The 18,309-nt window shown below is 42.8% G+C and overlaps 1 protein-coding gene across 4 annotated transcripts in view; it reads left to right on the top strand.

Moving 5' to 3' along the window:
• CCDC88C (coiled-coil domain containing 88C) overlaps positions 1–18,309 on the top strand; it is a 569,522-nt gene that overhangs the window by 530,363 nt on the left and 20,850 nt on the right. For 3 of the 4 annotated variants that reach the window (XM_029597798.1, XM_029597797.1, XM_029597799.1), the window contains exons 26-28: positions 3,866–4,060; positions 4,842–4,910; positions 5,969–6,025. In XM_029597798.1, coding sequence (XP_029453658.1) covers positions 3,866–4,060; positions 4,842–4,910; positions 5,969–6,025 — 321 coding nt within the window. Of the gene's footprint in view, positions 1–1,454; positions 1,929–3,865; positions 4,061–4,841; positions 4,911–5,968; positions 6,026–18,309 lie in introns of those variants that run through there. The other variant, XR_003856192.1, reaches the window with a different exon arrangement.

Here is an 18,309-nt window from a genome sequence, read left to right as displayed (position 1 = left end):
AAAGTTAACATAGGTTACTCTATTTTTCATTTCTAGCCTGTAGTTTTGCAGAGATGCTTCCTCAAGAGCCACTTAACGATGACATTTTATAATTTTGAAATAGGTAGACTATCTTCTTCCATGGACCCAGTCTCATGTGATGAAAAGGCTACTGAGGAAGCATCTCTGCAAAATTATGGCATTTTAGGCTGTATATCATTTTTGATTAAGGCTATATATCAATTTTGATTGAATGTTTATCTACACATACATTATTTGCTCTGAAAATACTTTTAAAAAAAAATTTGCTTTGGAAATCACGAGCCCTTGGTGAATGAATGAATGAAAAGACTGGGTGGCCCATGCACTGCAGGGCACACTGCCTGGCTTGCGACACGTTTGGTTTATTTATTCTGATATTTGTGTTTTTCAAACATCTCAAAAAAGATATAGTTGATTGGAGGAAGGTACAGAGAAGAGCAACCAATATGATAAAGGGGATGGAAAGGCTCCCTTATGAGGGAAAGGCTAAAGAGGTTAGGGCTATTCAGCTTAGAGAAGAGATGGCTGAGGGGAGATATGATAGAAGTCTATAAGATCGAGAGGTCTAGAACAGGTAAATGTGAATTAGTTATTTACTCTTTCAGATAATAGAAGAACTAAGGATCATTCCATGAAGTTAGCAAGCAGCACATTTAAAACAAATTGGAGAAAATTATTTTTCACCCAGCATACAAATAAGCTCTGGAATTCGTTGCTGGAGATGTGGAAAGGGTAGTTAGTGTAGCTGGGTTTAAAATGGGTTTGAATAAATTCCTGAAGAAGTCCATAAACTGCTATTAATCAAGTTGACTTAGGGAATAGGCACTGCTTTTGGTGGCATTAGTAGCATGGTATGTGTTTAATGTTTGAGTACTTGCCATGTACTTGTAACCTGGATTGGCCACTGTTGAAAACAGATAGCTGGGCTTGATAGACCCTTGGTCTGACCAGTATGGCAATTTCTTATATTCTTAACAGCTCATTTTCACATGTTAAACCTTTTGGTAATTCAGCCTTATGGAGTGAATTTTCAAAGGAGCTACATTTGCAAAAGAATCAATTTTCAAAAGCACATTTACCCACATATATGGCCTGATTTTCAAAAACATTTACTCATGTAAATGGACTTTTGGAAATTGCTACAATATAAGCCATTGAATTGTCCATAGGATTTAGTGCCCTTTATGCATGTAAATACTCTTGAAAATTGCTACAATAGTATGTTACGTTTGTGCACATAACGCCTTTGAAAATTCATCTAAGCTTGCAGCCCTTGTACTGCCATCAGTAGTTATATTTCTTGAGGAATTTTCCTTTTAGATACTCGATATGTTTTGTTTTGTTTTAATTTTATGCATATATCTTGTGTTGATTTACTTTTCCATTTTTTCCTCTTCTTTCCTTTTTTGGGATACCTGGGTGAAAAAAATTAGCAACTCCATGCAAAAAGTTTCCATTTCTGAGAAGCAAAAGCCAGGAAAAGGAAAAGTCTCCATCACGTCAGCCATCTCTTTCTAAACGCCTGCGGTTCTGGTCGTCTTCCGAAACCCCATCCTCTCCTAATGAATCTCTCTCTCTTTCGGAAACTGGAGATTTCTAAAACCACCTTTGCTCTTTCTCATCCATCCAAGTAACATTTCTGAAGCATGCACAGAAAAAAAGCAGATGTTCTCCATAAGTTTTAATTGACTCCAAGCACATCTGTACCTGTTCAGCATATCAGAAAAACAGTGCAGGTGCAGACCAGCAAACATGGACAAAACTTTTCAAATAGAATCTGATGGATTATTACTGACCTGGCCTTTTCCTCACCATTGTTTATAGGAATCTTCCATCATACACACATGCATTCATGCTCACTGACATTTTCTGCACACAATGTCATTGGCTGTGATACAGAACTTTAAGTAAGTTGAGTTGCTATGTGCTTCAGTTATGTTTTGCAAATCCAAGCTATGCCAAGTCAAAATGTGGAATGTTTATCAACTTTTGTTCTCTTTATTTCAAGCCCTTAAATTAAAATAAATTTTAAAAATCCCTTAAATCCTTGCTAACCAAGTGCATTTTGCAACTAAACCCCAAAATGTCTATTATGTTTGCCTGCCTTTGAGCATAGTTCATGTACATAGAGGAAAAAGCTGCATTTTTATCTGGAGAAGTGCCTTCAGAAACTGAGCTGCATGCTTTACCCTTCGTACTCAGATTAACTGCCTTTCCTTTCTGCTATGCTATCTGTGTTCTCTGTCTGGTACAACTCTTGGAACTTTTATCCCATTCAGGATTTTTCTGAACTCTTTGTAAGTGATTTTGGCTGAAGTTGTATGCAGGCACCTTGTGCTGAAATCCTTACAACAACCTAATATTCAGAGGGTTATTTTTCCCCTAAACTGTATAATTCTGCTGCTTCATATTTTTCTCAGAGAAATTCTGTAATATGGATTATTTGCAAACATTATATAGTGCAAAGATCCTCCAGAAATAAGTTCTAATTAATGTCAGCATGAAACCAGTTGAAATTGTCTCATAATTATAAACCAAGAAAGCAATAAATGCAATTGCATATATGTGGAGGTAGAGTTTTGTTGCCTAATATTAGACTTAAGGCAGGAGTGTCTCCTAATCACATCAGAATTCAAATTAGAAGTGAGGAGGACAACTGCTTTTTTTTTTTTTTTTTTTGTAGTAAGAGTAAAAAGCCATTAGTGAATTTTTAAATGGTTGTGTTAGCTCCAGTGCAGCTTCAGAATAATTGTGATGCTCTGTAGTTCAGCAGTGCTTTGGGGATCTTTTCTTATTGCTTCCATTTAGGATGTCCTTATTCAAGGGCACAAGGCTTTCAAAGTAATGCTACTAGCAAGGTCAGTATTCTTCATGGAGAAAATATAAGCAACTAGCCGTTAAGCCCGTAACAACGGGCTACATTTAAAAATTTTTTTTGGTCCATTTCCTTCCCACTCATTCTTCCACCTCCCCTCCCCATTCTCCCTCCCACCTCTATTCTCCCTCCCACTCCCTCTCACCTCCCTCCTCTAGTCTCCCTCCCTCTCACCTTCCCCCACTCCCCTCAGTCCCCCTCTCTCAATCCCCTCCCCTTTCAGCTCATACACAACACTTTCCCTCGGATGGCGCAGACGGAAGATCTCCGGGGGAGTGGTCCATCCCTCGCGCGTGCCGCTGCCGCAGCCACCACTACTCCTCACCGCCGCTACTGCTTCTCCCTGCGCCATTTTTTTTCAGGCATGCGCCACTCTGACCGACGTGCTCGCCCGCGCATGCGCGGTAGAGCTGCTCTCTACTGCGTATTTGCAGCACGTCGGTCAGGGCTCCCTTATCTAGTAGATTTAAATGTTTTTGTTCAGACAAATAAAATTTAAGCTGGTGTAGAGATGAGGGAAAGTAATATTTCTCCTTCAGGTTGAAATTGATAGTGTTATACTAGTGTAGAAGCAACTAGCTTGTGTGCTCTGCTTTTGGGTTTGGTTGGAAAATCTTTGGTATAGTTTAGAGGGGTCAAGCCTGTTTCCTGGTTAGGATCACCTGCCATCCTTGCCAGTTAGCTAAGGATGAATGCCAGTGGAGACCAAACCAATCTTATTTCCCAAATGAAAGAAGAATAGTAAACGGTAACAAAGAAGTAGGCAGCAAATCCTGGTAGGGCACTATGAACGTCTTTACTTTTCTAAAGTGCGAGTCCTTGTGTTGCACTGCTTGCACAAATTGCTTCCTCTGTGCAGTTCCTTGTGTCTGCCTTGTCTCTGACTCTTTATTTTTAAAATGAATGGTAAAGCTTCAATTTCATCTCTTTGGTCTTCTGGTTTTATTCAAGCCTTTTGTTCTCTCTCAGCCACAAATGACTTCATTCAAAAGCAGAAGAGAATTTCGTATCATGAGGGCAGCAATGAGAATGTCGAGACTCTAGAGCACAGAGCTGGAAAGCCCTGGCGCTCAGAGCTGGGTACCAGAGCCCAATCTACCTCAGCCATTCACATAACCATGTCCACTTCTACCCCTAACCCTCGGCACCAGAGCAGATCCAAAGGTAAGCAATCCACTCTTCTGTGAACTGTCAAGCTTTGTTCTGGTACAGTACCCCCATCCTCTGTAATATCAAACATGAAGCAGAGATATTGGCATAAGAGAGATGTCAATGCTTAGTATACAGACTCTTAACTTTGGGGGACATTGTAATTATTTTGGGATTTTTTTGCCACTTTTCAAAATTATGCTCAAGGTGGTTTACCATATTATTCAAATTCAGGTACTGTAAATCCCTACCTGAGGCAAAGGGGAAATAGTGACTTGCCCAAAGTCACAAGGAGTGTCAGTGAGGGAAGTAGGCTTCACATTCATCCATAAATTGCAGTGCTACCAGATTTGCCACATTATGAAACATTTGTTTCTGTACTTTTGATCAGATAGGAACAGCATACTCTCATCAGACATATCAGAAGGCTGATACAGAAACATTCACCTCCCTGATAGGTTCAGCTGGAATGCTACTAGGAAAGGAACAAATAGTCTCCATATATACCATAACTCAGATTGCAAAAATGTCAATACTGGCCTTCTGCAATGAAGCATTTCAACCTAATTGAGTTTTGGAATGATTAGGTTAAAATGCATCTTTAAAAATTAAACTTACCTGCAAAAGTCAAGACATGTCATTTGGTCTCCATCCCCGGAGTTACTGCTAACCCAGTGCATGTTCCATATAAGGACAGCTATAGGAAGTCATGATGGGACTTTACCCTCTTCAGGCTAGAAGTTTTGGTTGCCCTTATTTCCTAGTAATTGTAACATTGAATTTTCATTTCTTTTAGGTCACAATTCCAACAACAACCTTTGTGAGCAGTCACTCGACATAGACTTAACCAGCCCCAGACAGCATGGTAAGTACACAGTATACATTTTGAGTCCTTTTTCTTTTTTTTCAGACTTTTGCTCCATTTTGCTCAGTGTTACTAAATATCCCTCATACTGTGTCTCTACACAATGAAAATTTTGAAAAAACTTGAAAGCTGTGCCAGAGTTCTAATAGTGTCTGGGGAAAACGTGATCCTTCACATCTAAGGTGGACAGTAATAAACTACACAAGTGGGTGACATCATCCGATGCCACTAAGCCAGAAAAGCTCTCTGAGTTCAGAAAAATTGAGATTTTTCAGAGCATGCATGGGGTTCCCATGCAGCTTCGCTACACAAAGACCTCTGCTTTTTTCTTATGCTCATGCAAAAGAACATGTTTGCTCTCCTTAACCAGTGATTGAACGTGTTGCTCATACAGTTTTTTTCCCTTAATTTCTTTGTTTTAAATTCTTCATTTAATATTTCTCAATTTCTCGGGGTTTCCAGTTCAGTTTTTGAATGAAGACTTATGGTGCCAGGATTGTATTAGTTCCAATTCAGCTGCAAGCCCAAAGAAACAGGGGGAAACTACTTAGAGAAAATAAAAATTAAAGCCTCTTGCATTTAACAGAGTTCCCCAGCCCTTGGTGTGTTGTGTTCAAGGTGAGAGTGCAGCTCTGAGTTTGAGGGTCAGCTAGCAAAAGAGAAGCCCATCTTTAGATTTTGTACAAATATAAAATATATTGCTCAATCTCTTGACTGTGTCCAGGGAGTACATATAACAGTTTCGTTAAAGAGCTGCAGTCTCTGGCATCTAGCCAAAGATGATCACTGCAAAGACAAGGTCAAATCATAAGGGTTAAACATGGGGCAGAAAACTACTGCCTGTAGGTTTATGATCTCAGTTAGGGCCAGTTCTAACGGAGCAGGGTGCCCAAAAGAACAGGAGAAGAAAAACGAGTAAAAAAAAAACAGGGCAGTCTTAGTTATCTTTTTCTGTGCAATATTTTGTCTTACCCATGAAACATAAATCATACACTTGGAAACATGTAGTTGTATTTCTTATCTTGATGAAGTTATTCTTATAAATGATTTCTTTTCAGTGTCCAGGCCAAACAGCAGAGGTGCATCCAATAATAGCTCACCTGTCAGCTTAAAAGGTAAGAATATGACATGGGTGGAATAAGGTGAAGGAAATGCTCCCCAAACGAAAGTAGACAAGGAAGTGGGGGAACTTCTACAAGCATGTATGGGCCAATGCAGTACCATATGCAGCGGCTAGCGCACGGTTTAACACGCAATTTGACATGCTTTTTGGATGCATATCCATAACCCCTGATGCAATACAGGGATTAGCTATTAGTTACGCGTCCAAATCACCGTGTAACTAATAGCACTCATCACATGTAAATTTTGTCGTGCAGCTAATGCACCCATTGCAGCATGGCAAATTTTACTCTAGCCTGGGGCTGACTTAAAGGTATGCCACGCTGAAGGGCGCATTGAAAAAAAAAAATCCTGCTTTTTGTAATCCATCCTAATAGTATCATAGCAATACTAAGTAGGAGGAACCAAATAAAGCAAATTTAGTTAATAAAAAATAGTGTTTGAAAAAAAATTTGTCCTATAATCTAAAAAGTTGTCATCTTCAGGCCACTTGATACAGAGAATCAATTTGGTAGTCTTTGTTCATTGCCCAGTGGACTGCTTCTTTCCTCAAAACTTGGACTAGCTACTAGGCTCAGCAGAAGCTAATTTGAATAAGCATAGAAACTGGTGTATGTTCTCATCCCCCCCCCCCCCCCTCACATTTATACATGTGGTCACTTCAATATCACATTGAGGTATGTTACAGGAACATTGTGAGGAAGCTTGCACTGCCCACTTTGTTGTCTGAATAAAAGAATGACTTACAGTTTCCTATATTGTCAACCTAATAACTTTAAATACCAAAAACCAACACCTAGGACAAAATCCTAAGAGGAATATACTAAATCAAAACAAACCGGATAGCCCAAAATTAACTTTTTCACAGTGTCTTAGTAGATTATACAAGATTGTACTAAAACAGTAACGTCAAATGATATTCTCATAAAACCAATCGTAACCCTACAAACCTATATCGGGCACGATTTAAATAGGCAGTCGCAAGAAAGTTCTCCATCAATGTGCAATTAAGGTACAAATGTTACAGAATATTATCTTCCTCTTAACACAATTTTAAAAAATATTTACAATGGACAATTGCAATTGTCCCCTAAAAGATATGAAATGTATTAAGTGTTCACAAATTCTCTGATGGAATACTTCCTTTGATACATCCAGTTTTTACAAATTTTATTCAGTGTATTCCACCTCTTAGTGCAATTTACAGCAGAACCAATGATGGGAACCTAAGCCATTCTATGTCCCTTTCTCTTAACCTCGAACATTGCTGTGGTAATTTGTTTAACGGAGATGTCTTATCTAAAAGCTGCTCTTCTCTATGGCAGCACTAGAATTCTTATGTGTCCTGGTGTTATGTACCCCAACACTGCAGTGCTTCAGCAAAAATTGCCTGCATCAGGGGGCCAGACAAATGTAGGAAATCTGAGACCACATTCACTGGAGACCACCTCATTTCTGTTCTACTTTCAGAGCCAATTCTGCTAGTTATACTGTCTTTATCCCAGGACAAGCAGGATGATAGTCCTCACATATGGGTGACATCATCAGATGAAGCCCTGATACGGAAAACTTCTGTCAAAAGTTTCTAGAAACATTTGGCTGGCACACTGAGCCCACTGAGCATGCCCAGCATGCCATGATATTCTCAGCCACAGGGGTCTCCCTTCAGTCTCTTTTTTTTCCGCTTTGCTGTAAGCATAGGGTAATAGGAGTTCTGTGAGATTTTTCCTCACGGAAAAGATAACTTTTCAGTCACAAAAATTTTTCATCGGGTCTCTCTTCGACAGTAATCGGTGAGTAATATTTTGAATCATTTTTCGGTCAATTCCTGTCACCTTCACTCAGTACCTGCAGGTCATCGACCGTTATTCTGCCTAATTTTCTAACATGGCCTCTGGATTCAAAAAGCGCCCAGATTGTAACCGAACTATGTCAATTACCGACCCACACAATGTTTGTGTTTTGTGTCTGGGATCAGGCCACAATGTCCGGGCTTGTACAACTTGCGTCCAGATGACACCGAAGGGCAGGCGTGCCCGGTTGGCAAAATGGAGGAGCTGTTTAAGAAACTCATTCCATCGTCAATGTCGTCTCCAAGGAAAGTATCACCCTCTGTTGAAAAACATCAGGGTAAAAAGAGGACGGATGACCGTCCATCACCGACCCCATCAGGATCCTCCATAGCATCGTCTTCGACATCTAAAGAACTTCAAGAAAAAAGACGCCATCGACACTGTTCTGTTGCCGATCCATCGGAGGGAGCGGCACCCGCATCGGCATCGAAGGACATTGAGCCGATGCCTAAGCGAGTCCGGGTACTAGAACCAACACGTCCTCCTGTACCCGAGGAACCGAGGTGCTCTCCACCGGGATCGGTGTTAGAGACTGTGCCACCACGTTCAGTCGTGGAAGTGCCAGTAGCGCCAGTCTTACCTTCTCCTGTGACAGTGGACCCAGTCCCAGTCTCCAGGGAAGAAGTGACTTCCATGGTCCAGCAGGCCATCGTAGAGGCATTTCGAAAATTTCAGCCTCCTTCCATGCCAGCATCGGTATCGACATCGGATCCGTCGATCTTTCAACCTTTTTTGAATAGAATCGACGCATTGATTGTTTTTCCTCCACCGGCATTGACGATGCCGACTCCTCCGGTGCGGCTATCGACACCATCGATGCCGAAACATTCACTGATGGTTCCTTCGATTCCAATCCCAAGCTTATCGGAGAATGATGACAGAGACTCAGATTCCGTCCCGGGTCCTCGGGCCTTCAACATCTTCGAACATCGACAATATCATCGATGCCATTAAAAGACCCTTTGATGCCATCGAGACCCATCAATTCTCCATCGATGCCTTTATTGCCTTCTATGCTACCAAAGCAGATTCCATCTCAGCTATCAAAATCTGCTTCTAAAATGAAACATCTGCAAAAATAAAAACCTGATGATTCTGAATCCCCTTACCATCCTCAATACGGTCCTTGGAAGGATGTAGACACTGACACTGATTCAGAGGAATTAGTCAGAACCTTCTCCACCAGAAGAGAGGAGGAAGTCCCCTCCCAAAGATTTGTAATTTACAAATTTTATAAAGGAAATGGCGGATACAATTCCTTTCGAATTGCTTACTGAGGAGGACACAAGGCTCTAGAAGTCCTGCAATTTATTGACACACCAAAGGAGGTAATGGCAATACCCATTCATAAAGTCCTGCTGGAACTTCAGCATCGGTTATGGGAACATCCTTGCTCTGTACCGGCTGTAAACAGAAGAACAGACACAACATACCTGGTACAACATACCCCGGGTTTCCAAAAACCGCAATTGCCACACCACTCTGTGGTCGTCGAATCGGCTCAGAAAAAGGCCAGGAAACAAAAACCACACTCTTCTGCCCCACCAGGAAAAGAACAGAAGTTCTTAGATACCTTAGGGAGAGAGGTTTTTCAGGGATCCATGCTGGTATCTCGCATTGTGGCATACCAGCTTTATATAACGTAGTACCAAAGAAACGTATTTATTTTAACATTTTTATATACCGATAACAGTTTGCACATCATACTGGTTTACATAAAACAGAATAAGGTGCCAGAGGAGGGGCATATCCTTTACATAGAACATAAAAACTGTAACAATATTATAACATTAAAGATAATAGAAAATTCAGTTAAGGAATTAATAAGTAGAAAGAAAAAATAATAAATAAATGGAAAGTAGGAGTAAATTTACATGCTATTTATAATATACATAGTATATGAAGCGACACTCAAATATGTAGATAGGTTAACATATTAGAGTAGTTACCTGAATAGTAATAAAGGGAGGAGGGGACTATGAATCTAGGAAAAGCAGTTATACATCATTAGATTAAACGATCAGATCTAAGAGGAAAGAGAGTGAAAGGGGAAGTGGAGTAGCAATTGAGGAATTGTTTTGGTGAGTGGAACTGGAGCTTAGGGGAATAAGAGTTAAGAATAAGAGTAGAGAAATAGGTTAGTATACTGTTTTAGGAGTAGGCCCGTAGAAACAGCCAGGTTTTTAGTTTAGTTTTTTTTAAATTTTGGGGTGGAGGTTTCAGTACGTAGGTCGGGAGGAATGGAGTTCCAGAGAGTAGGGCCAGCCAGGGAGAAAGCTCTTTTCGTGGTGGAAGAGAGTTTGGTGGATTTGATGGAGGGGAGGCGAAGCATTCCTTGATGGAGGGGGAACGGGTTGGTCTTGTGGAGGTGTGGGGTAGAAGGAGGGGGATTAAGCCAGTGCGTGTTTTCATTTACAATAGATTTGTGAATGAGGGATAGAGTCTTGTATAGGATTCTCGAGTTGATTGGTAGCCAGTGTAGATCTTTTAGAATTAGTGTGATGTGATCTCTTTTTGGAATTAGCAAGGATGCATGCTGAGGCATTCTGTAATAGTTGTAGGGGTTTGATATTGGTAGAGGGGAGGCAGAGGAGCAGTGCATTACAGTAGTCTATTTTGGAGAAGATAATAGACTGGATAACAGTGCGAAAGTCAGAGGAATGAAGCAGAGGTCTGAGTGTTTTTTAAGCGTATGTAGTTTGAAATAGCAGTCCTTAAGGATGGATTTAATAAAAGGTTTTAGAGTTAGTTGATTGTCAATAGTGATCCCCAGGTTTCGAGTGTGTGTGGGAAAGGTAGTGGAAGAAGAGGAAAGAGGGTTTGAAAGTGGGGGGTGACTAGAGGAGATAATAAGGAGTTCGGTTTTTTGGGGATTAAGAGCAAGGTGCATGTCAGTAAGGAGTTGGTTGATGGAAGTGAGGCAAGAATCCCAGGCTTGAAGGGCTTTTTGGAGAGTCTGTAAAGGGAATAAGAATTTGAACATAATCTGTGTAGATGAAGTGTTTAATTCCCAGGTTAGTGAGGAGTTTAGCTAGGGGGAGCATGAAGATGTTAAATAATGTTCAAGATAGGGAGGAGCCTTGGGGACTCCTCAGTCAAGGCTGATGGGGTCGGATTCATGGCTATCTATGGTGACGGTGTAGTGTCTGTTTTGTAGATAGGATTGTATTCAGGATAGTGCAGTTCCCAAGATTCCAATGCTGATGAGGATGTTAGTTAGAATGTTATGATTAACGGTGTCAAAAGCTGCAGAAATGTCTAGCATGGCCAAAAGATAAGAATTACCGCTGTCGGTTCCTTTGATGAGTGTATCTGTTAGAGAAAGGAGCAAAGTTTCAGTGCTTAAGTGTTTTCGAAAACCGAATTGTGAAGGTGAGAGGATTTTATGTTGGTCAAGATAATCAGATAAACGTGTATTAACTAGTCTTTCTAAGATCTTGGAAAGAAAAGGAAGATTAGAAATGGGTCTGAAATTGGAAAGGCTAGAGGGATCAAGATTGGGTTTTTTAAAGTATGGGCTTAACTATAGCTTGTTTCAGAATATTTGGGACGATACCTTGTTCTAAAGAGCAATTTAGTATGTTTGTTTGTGGAAGCAAGTTCAAGATAATGCCAAGGATCTCCCTCAGCAACAACTGGCATTGAATACTCTAATTGCAAAAGGGCTTGAATCCGGCAAACATGAGGTACGGGCAGCTTATGACTCATTTGAGACATCTGCCCGCCTATCAGCATCTGGGATTAACGCAAGGAGGTGGGCTTGGCTCAAGGCCTCGGACCTCAGACAAGAAGTCCAAGAGAGACTGGCAGATCTCCCATGTACTAGAGAGAATCTCTTCGGAGAAAAAATTCAGGACAGTGTCTCCCAATTAAAAGATCACCATGAGACACTTCGTCAACTCTCTAGACTACCATCGGATCAGCCATCCTCAATAAGAAAAACGACCAGAAGGAAAACCAAGAGACCCTTTTATAGGCCTAGACGATATTACCCGCCTGCTTCTTCAGCACATGTCTATCGTCCACCACAAAGAGGACATGCACGCCAACCAAAAGAGACGAAAACCCAGCCACCACCACAAACTGGGCCAGCAGCTGGTTTTTGAAATATATCAAGAGAACTGAAGCCTCTCCATAAATCCCATGCCTCTTACCTGTCGGAGGTCAACTCCATCATTTCAAACATCAATGGAGTCTCATCACAAAAGACCAATGGGTATTAACCATACTGAATCAGGGATACCGTCTGAAATTCAAAACAATGCCCCCGCATTCGCCACCCATCCCACTTTGGACAAACACTGTCATCACATCTCAACTTCAAGTAGAACTCTCAACTTTGCTGACTACCAGGGCTATTGAACCAGTTCCCCGGTCTCAACAAGGCAAGGGGGTTCTATTCCCACTATTTCCTAATGCCAAAGAAAACAGGCGGCCTTGGCCCTATCTTAGACTTCCGCAATCTCAACAAATTTCTTCAAAAAGAAACATTTCGGATGGTATCTCTGGGAACCATCCTTCCATTGCTTCAACGGGGAGATTGGCTCTGTTCTCTAGATCTTCAAGACGCTTATGCACACACACCAATTTCCACACAACATTGCAAGTACCTACGATTTGTTGTGGGAAAGCATCATTACCAATATAGAGTACTACCATTCGGACTTGCCTCTGCTCCTCTAGTATTCACAAAATGTCTAGCAGTGGCTGCTGCACAACTAAGAAAAAACAGCATTCATGTTTTTCCATACCTAGACGATTGGCTAATCAGAAGTCCATCCAGGCAGGGAGCTTTTGAAAAGCACAATAATACTATTACACTCCCTGGGATTTCTAATCAACTATCAAAAATCCCACATCGAGCAGTCTCAACTCCTCACATTCATCGGAGCATACCTCGACACCACAGTGGCGAAGGCTTTTCTTCCAAACGACTGTGCCAACAATCTAGCACGCTTGGCGAACTCTATAACCCAATGCCAGTTTGCCCCTGCCCATCAGCTTCTAGTGCTGCTAGGACACATGGCCTCGACAATGCATGTTACCCCCTATGGTGAAGTTAGCCATGCGAAGAACTCAATGGACTTTGAAATCTCAATGGCTTCAAGCTTTCCAACCACTGTCGTACACAGTTCAAATCACCCACCAATTACGCCTATTGCTCCACTGGTAGACAAATCAAACAGCCTTAAAGACTGGCCTCCCTTTCCAGCAATCAACTCCGCAAGTTGTTTTGACCACGGATGCTTCCAACTTGGGATGAGGAGCTCACGTCAACAACCTTCAAACTCAAGGGACGTGGACTACGCTCGAAATGAAGTGTCAAACTTCTTAGAACTTCGAGCGATACGATATGCCCTTTATGCTTTCAAAGACTGCCTCTCAAACAAGACTGTGCTGATACAGTCGGCAACACAGTAGCAGTGTGGTACATAAACAAACAGAGGCACAGGCTCTTATCTGCTCTGCCAGGAAGCAGTGCAGATCTGGGCTTGGGCTCGGGCTCTAGAGCACTTCATGCATCTCCGAGCCACTTATCTGGCAGGCATACAAAACATCCTAGTAGACTATCTCAGTTGATATTTCCATCCTCACGAATGGTCTCTGGATCCACGTGTAGTGAGCAAAATCTTTCAACGCTGGGGTCGCCCAACCATAGACCTATTTGCATCCAAACTGAATCACAAAGTGGAAAGGTTCTGCTCCCTCCACGTCCGTCGACAAACGTTCTCCAGGGACACCTTTGCTCGCCACTGGAACACAGGACTTCTATATGCGTATCCTGCGATTCCGCTCATATCCAAAACTCTCGTGAAGCTACAACAGGACAGAGGGACAATGATCCTCATAGCCCCATACTGGCCTCGACAACTATGGTTTCCCATGCTCCTCGACCTCTCGATCAGAGAACTAATTCGCCTGGGCACAGCGCCCACTCTCATAACTCAAAATCACACCTTTGCAGCACATTACTGTTTGGACAAGGAAGGACAACAAGATTCAGCCTTTGGACAATCTGTCTTAACTTATTTCCAGTATAATTCCAACTCCTTCTACATCTATCCTGCTGTGATTGCAGGCTGCCTCATTTTTTCAAGCAGTACACCAGTTGTTGTGCTTGTTGCACAGGTTGTATGCTGTTGGTCCAATACAAGAGTGACTCAGCCTGTAGCTTGCTAATCACCCATATGTGAGGACTATCATCCTGCTTGTCCTGGGATAAAGCAAAATCGCTTACCTTGTAATAGGTGTTATCCCAGGACAGCAGGATATGTAGTCCTGGGATAACACCCAGAACCCGCCTGCGACCCCGCAGAGTTGGGTCCAACACGTTTTCTTATTTTATTTTTCGCTCACTCTTACTGCTACAAACGAGGCTGAAGGGAGACCCCTGTGGCTGAGAATATCATGGCATACTGGGCATGCTCAGTGTGCCAGCCAAAAGTTTCTAGAAACTTTTGAAAGAAGTTTTCCGTATCAGGGCTCCATCTGATGATGTCGCCCATATGTGAGGACTACATCCTGCTGTCCTTGGATAACACCTATTACAAGGTAAGCAATTTTGTTTTCTACCCACTGCACATCGGCCAACAAGATGTCCGCAGCGTTCATTCAATGGGTTTAAACACATCTCTGTTCCGGGACTGCAATTTTAGTTATTTCATATCACTGCCCTCATAGCATCAAGCGGCAGAGTGTCACAACATTCATTCAACAAATGTATAGGAATGAGTTCTTAATATAAGTAATTCGGTGTAAGTGATTTTCAAATACAAATGTTTTTGTAATAAAAATGGTTAAAATTGCTATTTAAAATTTATTCTCACAGGACAAACAGGATGATAGTCCTCACATATGGATGACATCATCAGGATGGAGCCCAATCACGGAACACTTGTGTCAAAGTTTCTAGAACTTTGACTGGCACCTACCGGGCATGCCCAGCATGGCACCAACCCTGCATCCAGCAGGGGTCCCCCTTCAGTCTCTTTTTTTTTCCGCGCAGCAGTAGCCACACGGGTTAAGGAGCTCTCTAGAGATTCCTGACAGGAATTTTCCTCGCGGAACTTATTTCCAAAATTTCAAAAAAATTCTACCCCTATCGATTCTGTAGTCCGCGGTCGTAAGGTAAGGCTTTACCCTCATTTGCGGTAGATTCCCGTCGAGTTTTCCCTTCGAGGCCTACTGGCCATAGAAACATAGAAATGACGGCAGAAGAAGACCAAACGGCCCATCCAGTCTGCCCAGCAAGCTTCACATTTTTTTCTCATACTTATCTGTTTCTCTTAGCTCTTTGGTTCTATTTCCCTTCCACCCCCACCATTAATGTAGAGAGCAGTGATGGAGCTGCAACCAAGTGAAATATCAAGCTTGATTAGTTATGGGTAGTAGGGGAAGTAACCGCCGCAATAAGCAAGCTACACCCATGCTTATTTGTTTTACCCAGACTGTGTTATTCAGCCCTTATTGGTTGTTTTTCTTCTCCCCTGCCGTTGAAGCAGGGAGCTATGCTGGATATGCTTGTAGTATCAGTTTTTCTTCTCCCCTGCCGTTGAAGCAGAGAGCTATGCTGGATATGCGTGAAGTATCAGTTTTTCTTCTCCCCTGCCGTTGAAGCAGAGAGCTATGCTGGATATGCGTGAAGTATCAGTTTTTCTTCTCCCCTGCCGTTGAAGCAGGATATGCATTGAAAGTGAAGTATCAGGCTTATTTGGTTTGGGGTAGTAACCGCCGTAACAAGCCAGCTACTCCCCGCTTTGTGAGTGCGAATCCTTTTTTCTTCTCCCCTGCTGTTGAAGCAGAGAGCTATGCTGGATATGCGTGAAGTATCAGTTTTTCTTCTCCCCTGCCGTTGAAGCAGAGAGCTATGCTGGATATGCGTGAAGTATCAGTTTTTCTTCTCCCCTGCCGTTGAAGCAGAGAGTTATGCTGGATATGCCATCGACCGCACCATGGCTAAATTTTTGTCGAAGCCATGGCATCGGGTTTTCGTCTGTGCCCCCATTGTCCTCAGGCAATGTCCATCACAGACCCGCATAGAGTTTGTGTGTTGTGTTTGGGGTCAAACCACGACGTCTTAACTTGCACCAAATGTGCCCAAATGACACCGAAGAGCCGCAAGGCCCGCTCAGAGAAGATGGAGTTTCTTTTTCAGGCAAAGCCACCGACTCCATCGAGCGCTTCGACATCGTCTGAGCCGGTGCCATTGACCTCTCGCCAGCAGCAAGACACCGATGCGGTCCACCCGGCGCCAACTACTCCAAAGGCATAGACTTCTTCCTCTTCGGCTCTGGAGAAGGACCGAGGAGAACATTGTGAAAAGCGTCGCCACCGTCATTGGAAGGCTCAGTCCGCTGATCCAGGCAAGCCCTTGGCATCAGCGTCAACAGAGCCACCAACAAAGAAATCCCATCCAGAGAAAGCCCCATCCTCCTCTGCGACTGGGTCACAGAGGCATTCCCTACCTTCATTGGTGCTGGGAGCCATGACTCCACTTTCACCGGTGGACTTTCTGGCTACGCCAGTGCTGCCTCCTACTCCGGAGCTGGGGTTCCACGCCCTAGGCTTCTGTGAGGAATTGGATCGGATGCAGGACTTCCTGCCTCCATTGACACAGGCACTGATGCCAGCCCCAGTCGCAGACCCGATTCCCTCGGCAGTCGCACCGCTGCTCGGCAGGCTGGATGCGTTGGTCTGTGCCTTTCCACTGGTAGAACAGAGGATACTGCTATGTCCAATGCCTTCCACCTCGATTCCTTTGACATCGGACGATGAGGAAGCACAGAGGCCAGAACCTGTGCTTCCATCCTCATAAACCAGCTATCAGCCATTGGAATATCAGGTTTGGCCCTCGCATGGTTCAAAACTTTTCTTAGCAATAGAGGCTACAAAGTTAAAATTCACAACAAAGAATCACCCCACCACGACTCTCCTGTCGGAGTCCCTCAGGGATCCTCCCTATCCCCCACGCTCTTTAACATTTACCTTCTCCACCTATGCCAGCTCCTAACCAACTTAAACTGAAACATTTCATATATGCTGATGACGTCCAGATTGTGATCCCCTTCAAAAAATCCTTCTCCAAAACTCTTGATCATTGGGAAACCTGCCTCCAAGAAATCAACAACCTCCTTGCCAGCCTAAACCTTATATTAAACACCTCCAAAACCGAACTCCTTCTAATCTCACCAGAAAATGATGTCACCACTACTACTCCTTCTGCTAATCCTCTCTTCACCCAAGCGAGCGACTTAGGAGTGATAATTGATAACCGGATGAACCTGAAATCATTTGTCAACCGCACAACTAAGGACGGTTTCTATAAACTCCAAGTGCTGAAAAGGATAAAACCTCTTTTCCACTCTCAAGATTTCAGAACGATTCTACAGGCAATTATCTTCTCTAAGTTAGACTACTGCAACTCTGTCTTACTAGGTCTCCCATCTTCTTACACCAAACCGCTACAGATGGTCCAAAATGCAGCAGCAAGAATTCTTACCAACTCTAGGAGAATAGACCAAATATCACCAATCCTAAAAAACCTACACTGGCTACCAATCCATTTCAGAATCATCTTCAAGTCCATCACTACCATATATAAAGCCATCCATCACCATGCTCCTTTAGACCTACAATTCCCTTTAAAGCAACATAACTCTTCTAGACCAACCAGAGAAGCATACAGAGGTTCCCTCCAAGTACCACATGCAAAAACCACGCGGCATATAACTCTGAGATCGGGCATTCTCAACAGCGGGACCATCACTCTGAAACTCCATTCCATCTGACCTCCGACAGGAGCCCTGCCTCCCAACCTTCCGAAAAAGACTTAAGACTTGGCTATTCAAACAAGCATTTCCGGACTCATCCTAACCTTCACCACCACCACCACCACCCCCCCCCCCCCCCCCCCCCACAACATTTATAATACAGCCATTCCGATTCTTTGTAAATAATTACATATAATACAGCCATTTCGGTTCTTTGTAAATAATTCCATATAATGTTAAACTCCTTTAGTCTTTCTTTCTCTCTTCTCCCAGTATGATCGCCCTTGTTCTTTGTAACTGCATTTTTTTCCCTCGCACAGGTTCCAGTTGCTAATGTTTTTTGCACCCCCTTGTTCTATGAAAACCAGCATGATGTGATTGTATCATGAATGCCGGTATATAAAAACTTTAAATAAAAAAATAAAAAATAAACCAATGCCCGAGCCGTCTGGGATCTTGCACACCGACTCACCCATCGATGTCGCCAATACCATCGTTACTGCATCATCAATCGGTGCTTCCATCGATGCCATCGGTGCCTAGACCTGATCCTTCAGGAATAGCACCATTACTTCCCTCCGGAGATCCTATGGGAGTAGGTGATCAGCCTTACGATCCTTGGACCGATGATTCTTCCCAGGATTCTGATGATCT

Source organism: Rhinatrema bivittatum, chromosome 4, assembly GCF_901001135.1.
Source record: "Rhinatrema bivittatum chromosome 4, aRhiBiv1.1, whole genome shotgun sequence".
NCBI classification, from domain to species: Eukaryota; Metazoa; Chordata; class Amphibia; order Gymnophiona; family Rhinatrematidae; genus Rhinatrema; species Rhinatrema bivittatum.
Note: the sequence above shows the minus strand (reverse complement) of the source record. Positions and strands in the feature narration are given on the sequence as shown.